At 40.1% G+C, this 10,150-nt stretch overlaps 2 protein-coding genes across 2 annotated transcripts; both read right to left on the bottom strand.

Moving 5' to 3' along the window:
* Positions 1-980: 980 nt before the first annotated feature.
* Positions 981-4,956, bottom strand: coxfa4a (cytochrome c oxidase associated subunit FA4 a). The gene is made up of 4 exons (XM_086133876.1): positions 4,801-4,956; positions 4,034-4,122; positions 2,951-3,011; positions 981-2,330 (listed from the first exon to the last, which is right to left on the bottom strand). The coding sequence occupies exons 1-4, from the start codon at positions 4,840-4,842 to the stop codon at positions 2,274-2,276; spliced, it is 249 nt and encodes an 82-aa protein (XP_085990002.1). The 5' UTR covers positions 4,843-4,956; the 3' UTR covers positions 981-2,273.
* Positions 4,957-5,602: 646 nt separating this feature from the next.
* slc35b1 (solute carrier family 35 member B1) lies at positions 5,603-9,597 on the bottom strand. The gene is made up of 9 exons (XM_086134039.1): positions 9,202-9,597; positions 8,602-8,705; positions 7,671-7,801; positions 7,553-7,583; positions 7,177-7,337; positions 6,956-7,082; positions 6,481-6,587; positions 6,244-6,397; positions 5,603-5,965 (listed from the first exon to the last, which is right to left on the bottom strand). Exons 1-9 carry the CDS (start codon positions 9,324-9,326, stop codon positions 5,913-5,915), a joined length of 993 nt encoding a protein of 330 aa, XP_085990165.1. The 5' UTR covers positions 9,327-9,597; the 3' UTR covers positions 5,603-5,912.
* Between the last annotated feature and the right edge of the window lie 553 nt (positions 9,598-10,150).

The following is a 10,150-nucleotide window of genomic DNA, read 5'->3' as shown; positions in this document are numbered from 1 at the left end:
GGTGGGGGGGGGGATATTGTTTGCTCTTTTTCCCCATCCTTTCTTTTTCAACACATTTTATCCTGTTTAGGGTGGCAGAAATCTTAAGCCTTGACTTGCCTCTTTTCCCAGTGAACATTTACCCTCTGCCACATAAAACACAAAACACCTACCATCTGCGCTTTTGCCTGAGGACACTATTCATGCAGCACTGATTGTTTCCGGGATCAAACCCGCGGCCTCGACACGTCTCGTCCCTACACGCTACATAAAACACCGCCGCGTCGCTCCAACTTTGGTGTCCCTGAGACGTCGGTGATTCATCCCGGCGCCATTTCCCATCGAAACAGTTGCTAAACGGCAGTATTCTGCCGTGATCCCTCATGAGGAAAATACGACAGCCGTGACCTTTCACTGCGTGCCGTGCACAATGGTACTTTGTCATCCCGCGTGACAATGCGCAAGGATCAATAAGAGTTTGTCGGAATGAAAGTTCCTTGACAAACTCCCCTGTTCCTCTCTCTCGTGTGTGTGTGTGTGTGCGTGCTTGTGTGCGTGTTTGAATGCTTCTTTGTCTCCCCTATTTAATGCAACATCAAACATCATCATCATTAGTGCTGATAAAAAAAAAGCCATTTGAGAGATTATATGGTGAATTTAAACATCATGGATGAAAAGTTGGAGGCTCATAACTCTCTTGTGTGAAACTCCATGCTGCACCTGTTAAAGTGTGGCTTTTCTCCAACTTCGGGCTCGCATTAAAAATGTACTTTTGTATGGACTGAGTGACGAATAAAACCAATGACCCAAAGTTGTATCGAGTTCCCCATTGGTGGACAGCAGCACAGCTCTAAGTGCACCTTCCCTTCTTTCAAGGTCAATTATATTCATGAGAACTTCCTGCTGACCTGTGTGGGAAAGCATGAGGTGAGTCAAGTGGTTACAAGACAACTTCTTTCATTTCTTTCCAGAGTCTTTGTGATTCGAAAAAAAAGACAAGCAACTTAAGAAGCACTTTATTTTCCGGGGGAGAAAAATAAAAAGTTTATCGGCGGCCGATTTTAGGACAAACGTGTCAATAACTGTTTCTCATATACCTACAGTATACACACACACACACACACACACACACACACACACACATATATATACATACATATATATATATATACATATATATATATATATATACATATATACATATATTTATTTATTTAAACACACACATAGAAAACTGTTTATTATTTGTGGGAGTCGTTTTCACACTTTCCACAGTAGTCCCTCTCTTCAATGCTATTGTTAAGAATTGTTAAGATATGGCGCTGGCCGCTAAAATACAGCCTGCCGAATACAAATTGGCGCCATTTTGTGTTTTGGACGCCTCACAGTCATGCAAAGAAAATCTTTGAGGAGTTGGTTTTGAAAAGATCCCCGGTGATGGTAAAAAAAAAAGGCAGATTCCCTGTGCAATTCCAGGCATGGCTTCTTCTTTTTTTTTTTGCGGGTCTATTCATGGTGGAGAAGCCCTTTTTTTTTCGTGACTCAACACCATTAAAAAGCACTTATCTCACATTAAAAAAATAATAATAATCCATATTGTGCACAGGAGCTCCCAAAAGTCAGTGAAGAAGGTGGTGGCGGATTTAGCAGACTGCTTCTGTTCAAACACAAAAGGTCTTCTTGACATTTTGCGGCGGCCGTGTTAGTTGCTCATGCTTGTCGCCTCTTTCTCGCACCCTGCAAGGCCTCAGACACGGCGACATGTTGACATTTACAAACGTATCAGACTGGAGAAGAAATGGTACAGCACTCGCGTTCTCTCCTCCACTTAATTATTACTATGAAAAAAAATGCAATAAAAAGTAAGTCGTCCTTTGTCGACATGCTTGGCGACAATTTTCGTAGAGAGCGCTCCCAGTTCGTTTGTGACCCCATTCGACTGATAAGGTTCTGGATGGCGGCCAAATAAAGTGAGCAGGATGCAGGTGAAATGAGGAGAAGGGATTATGAAATGAAACCCAGCAAAGAAAAGGCAAACAAGACTGAACATGTTGCATAAGGACAAAGAATTTTTTTTTTTTTTAAAAACAGATTCTTTTCTCTTGTCAGGAGGAGAAAAGACTCCTTTCACTTTATTGACTCACAGCCAAAACTGAAGACGAGCGGTGTTTTCAACAAAAAAGGGGTATGCGATGAGGAAGCTTAAATATGAAACATTGTGCGGGTTTCGCCGCTGGCACCCCGACGCATCCAACAGTGTGCTTGTGTGTTTGGTCCGGCAGATGAGAGACGCTTTAGAAGTCGGGCCCTTGTTTCTTCAGTTTGCTGTAGTCGATGTTGACTGCGTAGAACTGAAGAGCATAACGGAGAAGACGGGTGGGCTCAAAAGCTCTCAACCTGCTCCCTTCCCTCCCTTTTCATGTGACAATTTCAAATGGAGGTGGCTACAGTTCCACTCTGGTCCTGTTGGTGGCAGTTAGGTTCACTAAGAACCACTAAATTGGGAAATTGAAAATTCTTGGATCTGTTGTAAAATATTTTCTGTCATCCTTGGCCGGTGTCACCTTTGTTACCGATTTGTTTTACTGTTTATTGTATATGTTAAATTGGTCCATGTACAGCACTTTGTATGCAGCGATGGCTGTTCGAAAGTGCTCTATAAATACAATTGAGTTGAGTTGTTCCACACGATCTTGTGCAAAGTATTCATTTTCATGATCGAAACATTAACCTGTTGTCTCGTCATTTTCATCAGACACACAGATCACCTGTAATTTCATTCAAAACCAACCTGACACGAAGTGGCAAACTTCACGCTGACATTTGAGTTATAAAATTAGACAAAGCAATTTCAAACGGTCCGCCATATATCACATGCCGAACAACCGATGAGAACAACTGCACTGAGACCGTCCTTTTTTTATACATCTATGCTCAATTAATATACAACACATCTTTTTTTCAAACCAACCTTGTACTGATCAGTCGGGGCCATCTTGTTCCACGGCTCGGGGTTGTTCTTGCGATCCCAGCTGCACAAGTCAAATTAAAAATGATTTTTAAAAATCTATTTCCAGTACAATCTATACATGACAAAAATAAAAAATAAAAATATGATGCCGCTTACCTAAGTGGAATGTGAATGTTTCCCCATTGGAAACAATGTAACGCGAAATAATCCCGTTACCAAATCAAACCGTCAAAACTGATCATTTTATTTGGATTGCACCTTTGCACGAGTGTTTCACAATAAAAACAGACAATGAACAAAAAGAATCTATTGACCAATTTGCACGAACATAGTAAAATACAAGAGAAACATGACGTTCTAATCACACGACTGTAAAAACACTTAAATATAACTCAGATGAATAAAAGTTAATAACCCTTTAAAGACCAATGACAGATTGGAGATGGCACAAAAAGTGTTTGCGTAGCAATACTGTCAACTTGTCTCATTTTTAAAGTATTGCTGGAATTTTCATGTGTCTTTACGCTCGCATCTATTTGGAAAACTAATTTGTGCATGAAATACTTATTGCACTACACACATGCCAGAGGTTATCAATATGCTTTCATTATGTCAACACTGGTACACTACACAATTGTTTGCAACTTGGAGCTAGTATTGTCCTACGAGGCTTACTGTGCTGAAATCTCAGACGATACAGAGATACAAGACGATACGTAGTATAAATTTCTCTTGGTATATTTTTCCAAAACATCACGCTCAGACTCCTAAATCGTACCACATTTGGGGAGCTAAGACTTCAGACTGTAAACCCTTATTTTCCACCCGTTGCCAGATGAATATATGGTGTATTCGATAACTATGTTGGAGTGAGTATTTATTATTGTTAAAACGACTAAACTTTGGACACTCCCTATAATCTTCGAACAGGCTCAATGTTTAATTCCCCCATGAGTCCATGTGAAGGAACCTTTTATCCCTTGAAAGGCTCTATATAGAATCTAAATTGGTATAAGTAACAATAGGGCTAGGTAGGACATGTTACGGGTTTTATATGCATTGTAATTTGGGGAGCATATTTACCAAACGTCTGGGTTCCTCAGTCCCAGGCGAGCCAGGTACATCAAGGACATGACTGTGCCGCCGCCAATGAAGAAGAAGAGTGGGATCAGCTGCAAGAAGCAAGGCAGCAGCATGAGGAAAAAAATAGCAGCCCTTCTGTTTGACCACAAACAAGTTAGTCACAAAGTCAACCGTGGACGCCTGAAGCAGGAAAATAACGAAACGTTATTAATTCGAATTCAAATAACAAAAAACGTTTACTATTTGTGTTCAGATTTAAGCACTACGGCTACCAATAACGTGTACATTCAGTAATATTTTATTGATTGGTGAAATTAATGTAATAAATATATACATTTAATCTTTGCTGAAAAGACACGTGTCTTTCGCGTCTTAACATGTTATTCTTTTGGGTTATTACTGTTTAATTTTCCAGAATGGCATAACTGCTTCGTTGAAAGAGCTATTTGTGAAATGGCTAAACAGCTGCTATTTACGACCTAGCACCTACTTGGCCGTCTTATCAGTCTGTGCGCTGTCTGACCCGATTTGACTCCAAAGCATCCCCAGACAGACATTTAAGCAACTACAAATGTGTCACGACATATGTTACGCATTAAAAACGTAAGAAAATGTTGATTATTTTGTGTTTATTGGACGAAAGGTTCGCCGAAATAAATTGAGCCCGTGTCAGTGCTAGCGTTGCTAAGCTAACCACGAATATCCACAGAATTCCGAAGCAAACATTGCAACATGGCTGTTTGTCTGATAATCTTCAATTAACTCACAGCCGGGTGGCTCCTCAGTTGCTTGCGGACTGTAGCCAACATTGTGACAGGTAGTTAGGTGTGCTTTCTCCCAATTTGTACACAAATAAAAGGATTAAATGGAGTCTGGCCAAAAAGTGCGTTATTTAATCCGCCAGTTTGAGCCGAAGAAACGCAGACGGCACTAAAATAGGAGGTCGAGGTAATTGCCTGAGAAAAAGTGGCAAAAACGCATGATTAATAATTATGATTTGATTATATTTTCCATCTTCTCAAAACAATAGGGAGTAAAATATATATATTTTGAAAGTTTCAATTTGTGCTGCTTCAGATTTCATTGACAGGTTATTATTTAGAACTGGCATATGTACAACAGCCGTAAAGTTGCAACTGTTACTGTTCTTTTTCCTTAAAATGTGTCAGTTCTTGTATTGTTATTATAGTGACATCATGACCACACACAAATGCCATTATTAATGTTAACTAAGTGACGTTTATACAGTGGTTTACGTCGTCTCTGAAAACATGAGTAGTATCTTCATGATGCGAGGCTCGTTGAGCGAGGCCGCCAAAGTAACAGCTGTTCCTGTAAAGTGGCAGCAAGAGTCGCTGTTTAGCTCGGTATGAGAGGAACCAGAAATTTACAACTAAAGATCCCCAAAACATGAATATGCCACATGATCAGATTTTTTTTCAGTTTCTCACTGAAAAAATATGAATTTACCAGTAAATTGCTACATATTCCACACAGTGCTTGTTTGGCAGTGTGTGTTCCCTGCCAACACAAATTAAATTAAAGTAAAACAAAAGTTACGATCAAAAGTGACATTTTCCCTTTAATAAAAGTGATTGATAATTTGTATAAAAAAAACACACAACAACGACAAAAAAACCGTATGTTTCATAAGTGACAAGTTACTTGGCTAATTATTGGCCAAGAACATGTGATACTGAAACATTTAGCAAGCAACATGATGTCATGGTTTGTTAAATTCATGACTTTAAATCCTGCAATTGTTTTGTCCTTGAAATATGTTAAAACTGAAGAGTTTTTATTAATTAAAAATGAGGTCATAGAAGTTGCATCCTGCACGAGAAGTAAGGTTCCGGCTTGTGGATTGTGTTCCGGTATCTCAATGTACTGTCTTCTTGGGTCCTTTGCCAAATTTTGCGTCCAATCCGAGGCCTGAAAGGTCAAAATTAGAGGTGTAAAGAAGCAGCTGAATAATTGTAAAAAAAAAAAAAAAAAAGTGGTACCTCAACTTATTAGTGACTCAACTTGGGAGTTTTCGAGATACTAGCCATTCCTCTGTTTTGGTACCTTTCCAAATTAATGGCATTTCTATTCATTTAATTGGGGGAAAATGATTTGAGAGTGATTTGAGATACAAATGAGGTTAAAAAATATTTACTTGTAAGTCAAGGTACCACCTTACATCCAACTAAATTCCCAATCTCTCTCACCAAGGAATACCAGGATGGTACCAAACCACTGCATGTCGCTCATTTGGTTCCCAAAGAGAAGGACGGAGCCCAAGATAGTGAAGAACTTCCTGGTGGTGGTGACGATGGAGCAGGTCAGCGGTCCAAAGTAAACCACCGTCATGAAGATGAAGGTCTGGCATCAAACAGGGAACCATGTCATTTATTTTGAATACGTCCTGCTGGCTTTGTAATCTTTTTGTTTGAACGTTGGCTCACCTGGCCCAAAGCGCTAGTCAATCCAAAGAGGAGGATGTTGTACAAGATGCTCGGGTAACGTTCCGTAAAACTCAGGAACTCCCACACCTCACCGGTCCACAGCACAGCTGCACAGAGGATACACATTCAAAATTTAACCTTGATTGTCCTAACCGGTCTCCAGTTTCAAACTATTAAGAAAACAAAAGATGATTAAACACTCCCTTCAAACAAATTTTGATTTTAAAAAAGTGTCAATCATAATACATTATCAAGGACCTCAAATGTCGCTTGCACTGGCAGGATAAATGCTGCGTCTATGGCGCCACCAAGTGGTGTGTGGAAATATGACATACAATAGGATGAGACGGATGTTGACGGACATTGGAACAAAACGGAAGCTATGATTTAAGACCGTCCCATGAAGGCAACAACTCACTAAATCACATAAGTGAATCAGAATTTCTCTATTTGTAATATCGCTAATGTGACTCACCCAGTCCCAGGAGCACAGTGGACCACAGGTTGATGTTGAGCATCATATGATTGGCGCTCGTTTGGAAGCGGGACCTCATGTGGTCCTGGGCCACGCCTGTCAGGCCATCCAGCGTCAAAGACGCCAGCTGTAAAAATAAGATAGTGACAAGAAATGTTTAGGCCTCAGGCTTTTTTTGTTTATTTTAAACAAATACTTTTTTTATAGGTACAAATACTCACCAAGAGGATCTCCCCAAAGCCGAAGACGTGGTCGTCCGCCATCGCTGAGCTCTTGTTGGGCTTGTAGAGAAAGAGCGCCACGCCGCTCACGATCAGAAGCACACACAAGTATTTGGCCATCGGGTAGCGCTTCCTAAGGATGGTCACCCCCAGGATCATCACTGCGGCGATAAACATGAACTTGATGGAACGACATTTTGAGCAGGAAAAAAAAGTCAAGGCAGACAACGGGTGCCGGCATGCATGCGTAACTGCAAAATACAGCATACTTAAAGCACAATGTTGATGGCCCTATGGGTCAATTAGAAAAAAAAAATGGTGATCAGTATGTGACTAATTTCTCACTCTGAAGTCATGCGAATGAAAGTTAACCTACCTGGGATTGGCTTGCAAGATTTTCCCAGCACCTAAAAACAGGGTATTGTTTTAGGAACTATGAACATGTTTATCAACTAATACATATTTCCTGGACATGAAAGGGACTTTGGACTGACTTGTGTGGGGTAGTTGACATACTGTAGGGCAGAGTTACTGGACACCATGGCTCCCACATACGAAAGGGAGCACAGGCCGTATAACCAGCTCCTGGTGAAGTCCGGCTTGGGACCCTCGAAAAATTGAATCACTGGAGAGAAAGAGAAAAAAAAAGAAGAAACATAGTCGTGGAAGTGAAGTAAATGCACTCAAATCTGACAACTCCGGTGATTTATTGTTTTTAAGACAATCAATAAAATACAGACAGGATATACTGTACCGATATGTACACTTGTTTCTCAAAGCTGTAGAAAACCAAGATTGGACGATTTTTGTGACACGCATGCACTGGTGTCACTGGTGTCATTGTCGCCCCGCTTCACATAATGTCTCTATGCAATTTAAAAAATATATATTTTGGTAAAAACTAACAAAGCCTAATGCAAGGCAATATCCAGTGGAGAACCTGATTGACAACATGGCTTTGCGTCCAAGCTGTTGCTTGACAGAATTCTTGGGTTCAATCAATATTTGCCTTTAACAAATAACACATTTTGGAAGTTATTAGTAGACAGAACTCTGAGGGGCACAATTTTGACTACCCCATAAAACAATTAGAAAAAAATATATATTTATCTCATCATGCCCAAATATTTGAAATGTGTTGATTGGCAGAATTCATATGTATGTCACTTATGATTGGTACATCTGCTGACGAAAAAAAAAAAAAAAGAAAATTTGACATGTTATTTTTCATACCGTTACGCTTACAACATTTAAGAATGTTGAACTTTGACTTTAAACATTACCTGTCCATGTTGGGAAGAGATTTGTGATGGTGACATTTTGATTATTTTGCTTTCCTATACAGTATTTCCTGCTGTGATAAATGAGCTTGAAACCAGGCTCTCACATCAAACTGTGTTGGACCTTGAAGGTGTAAATACTTACATATCCTGGCAAACAGAGCGTTGATGATGCACTGGATGAACACCAAGGTCCTGGCAAATCGAAACTTTTCTTTTTGGTCGCCATGGCCATAATCACCTCTTGTACTGCGGTCAAGCAAAAGTTATACACTTCAGTTGGCGGTGTGGCCGTGATACCTTCAAGTTCACACAATTTATTGTTGGATAAACACTGCGTGAGGTCGTCACGTTGGAGTAACCAGATATGATTCCTCCGCCCTCTCCATGCCACTTGGGCAACAGCATTCCATCAGTGTCGTGGCCCACTTCCATCGAATACAATAATATCTTATCTATCATACAGACCACAAATGGTAGTGTTACCACCGTTTACTTGTAACAAGCTATTCACTATTGTAACTGGGAAACAAACACAGCAGTATCTTGTAATATTGGAGACAAAACTCAACTGAGGAGACATTATGTCCGTTCCAAAACATTCAGAAGGGATACAAACTATATTTCCATACATGACTAAATCCGTGAGGGAAAATTAAGGTGAATGGCAGCTGTAACGTCAATGATCAATGGAGCAATCCCACCAGCTGTCGTGTAAACCCAAACTAAAGTCCTGGTTACTTACATGGTTTCTTGTAGAATTCCATAATAGAAATAACACACGAAGACGCCCAGGAAACAGACGATGAAGCGCAACCGCATGTTGTCCCACATCGATGGGCCCCTGGATGCTCCTTTGCCCGAAGCCATGCCGTCCGCCACCAGTGCAGGTATGGAAACCGACACCGCCGCGCTCCCGGTGCCCCCGACACTGACGTCCCGCTCCACTATAGCTGGTCCCGAGCCGAAGTGGATGCTCAGGGTATTATGTTTTCACTTTTGCACATTAGATGTCATTACTGTTTATTTATCGTTTTGCATTTGCGTTGTCTAAATATTTATTTTCGCGGCAGAGGAATGCTGTTGTGATGAAGTAATTACAGGTTTCGTTAAATCACTTCTGGTAATTCGCTGTTGTGAAAGGACCTCAGAAACGGTGTCCGTAAATTCGCCTGATTATGTTCGCTTTATTTTCTGGTTTAATCTAGTAACTGAGATAAATTAATGCACATTGACGAAACCGATAAAAATACATTTCTATTGAGGTTAGTTATGTTTTATACTCAACCACATATTTGTACCTATTCAATATAAAAGGCAGCTACTCTGTTTAAAAACAACGGTCTTTTCTTTAAAAACGTCGCGTATTTAGACGTCAGATTATGTGGATTGTACGTATTGGTCAATACACGAAAGAAACAATTCTGTTTGGCCAATCATAGAGCGGCTCTGGTGGAGCTGGGTGGGATTTAGATATTTAAAAATTTCTAATCCACGTGTCGTACTGTAATAGATCCGATGAATGAGAAATTGGATTTTAGGAGTTCAATTCATTTCGCTCGTTTAGTCTTAACGGAAAAAATGAAAACAATGATCCCCCCACCCAAATCAGTCACTGTTTAATCTACATACTGTACAGTTATGCTTATAAATTTACATACCCAAGCAAAATTTAGGACATTTTCTTTGGGAAA

This window comes from Hippocampus guttulatus, chromosome 16, assembly GCF_054856545.1.
Source record: "Hippocampus guttulatus isolate MCC_2025c chromosome 16, RoL_Hgut_1.0, whole genome shotgun sequence".
In the NCBI taxonomy this organism is placed as follows: Eukaryota; Metazoa; Chordata; class Actinopteri; order Syngnathiformes; family Syngnathidae; genus Hippocampus; species Hippocampus guttulatus.
This window is presented reverse-complemented; position numbering and strand designations above follow the sequence as displayed.

Bases quoted from the DNA above. Each gene is read 5' to 3' on its own strand.
- coxfa4a (XM_086133876.1), bottom strand. From the start codon at position 4,842: ATGTTGGCTACAGTCCGCAAGCAACTGAGGAGCCACCCGGCT. The intron at 3,012-4,033 runs GTAAATATGCTC...TGACTTGTGCAG, and splicing joins CTGAGGAACCCAGACGTTTG to CTGGGATCGCAAGAACAACC. The intron at 2,331-2,950 runs GTTGGTTTGAAA...TATGCTCTTCAG, and splicing joins CCCCGACTGATCAGTACAAG to TTCTACGCAGTCAACATCGA.
- slc35b1 (XM_086134039.1), bottom strand. From the start codon at position 9,326: ATGGCTTCGGGCAAAGGAGCATCCAGGGGCCCATCGATGTGGGACAAC. The intron at 7,802-8,601 runs GTAAGTATTTAC...CTTTCTCTCCAG, and splicing joins CGCTCTGTTTGCCAGGATAT to TGATTCAATTTTTCGAGGGT. The intron at 6,398-6,480 runs GTGAGCCAACGT...GTTTGATGCCAG, and splicing joins TGACTAGCGCTTTGGGCCAG to ACCTTCATCTTCATGACGGT.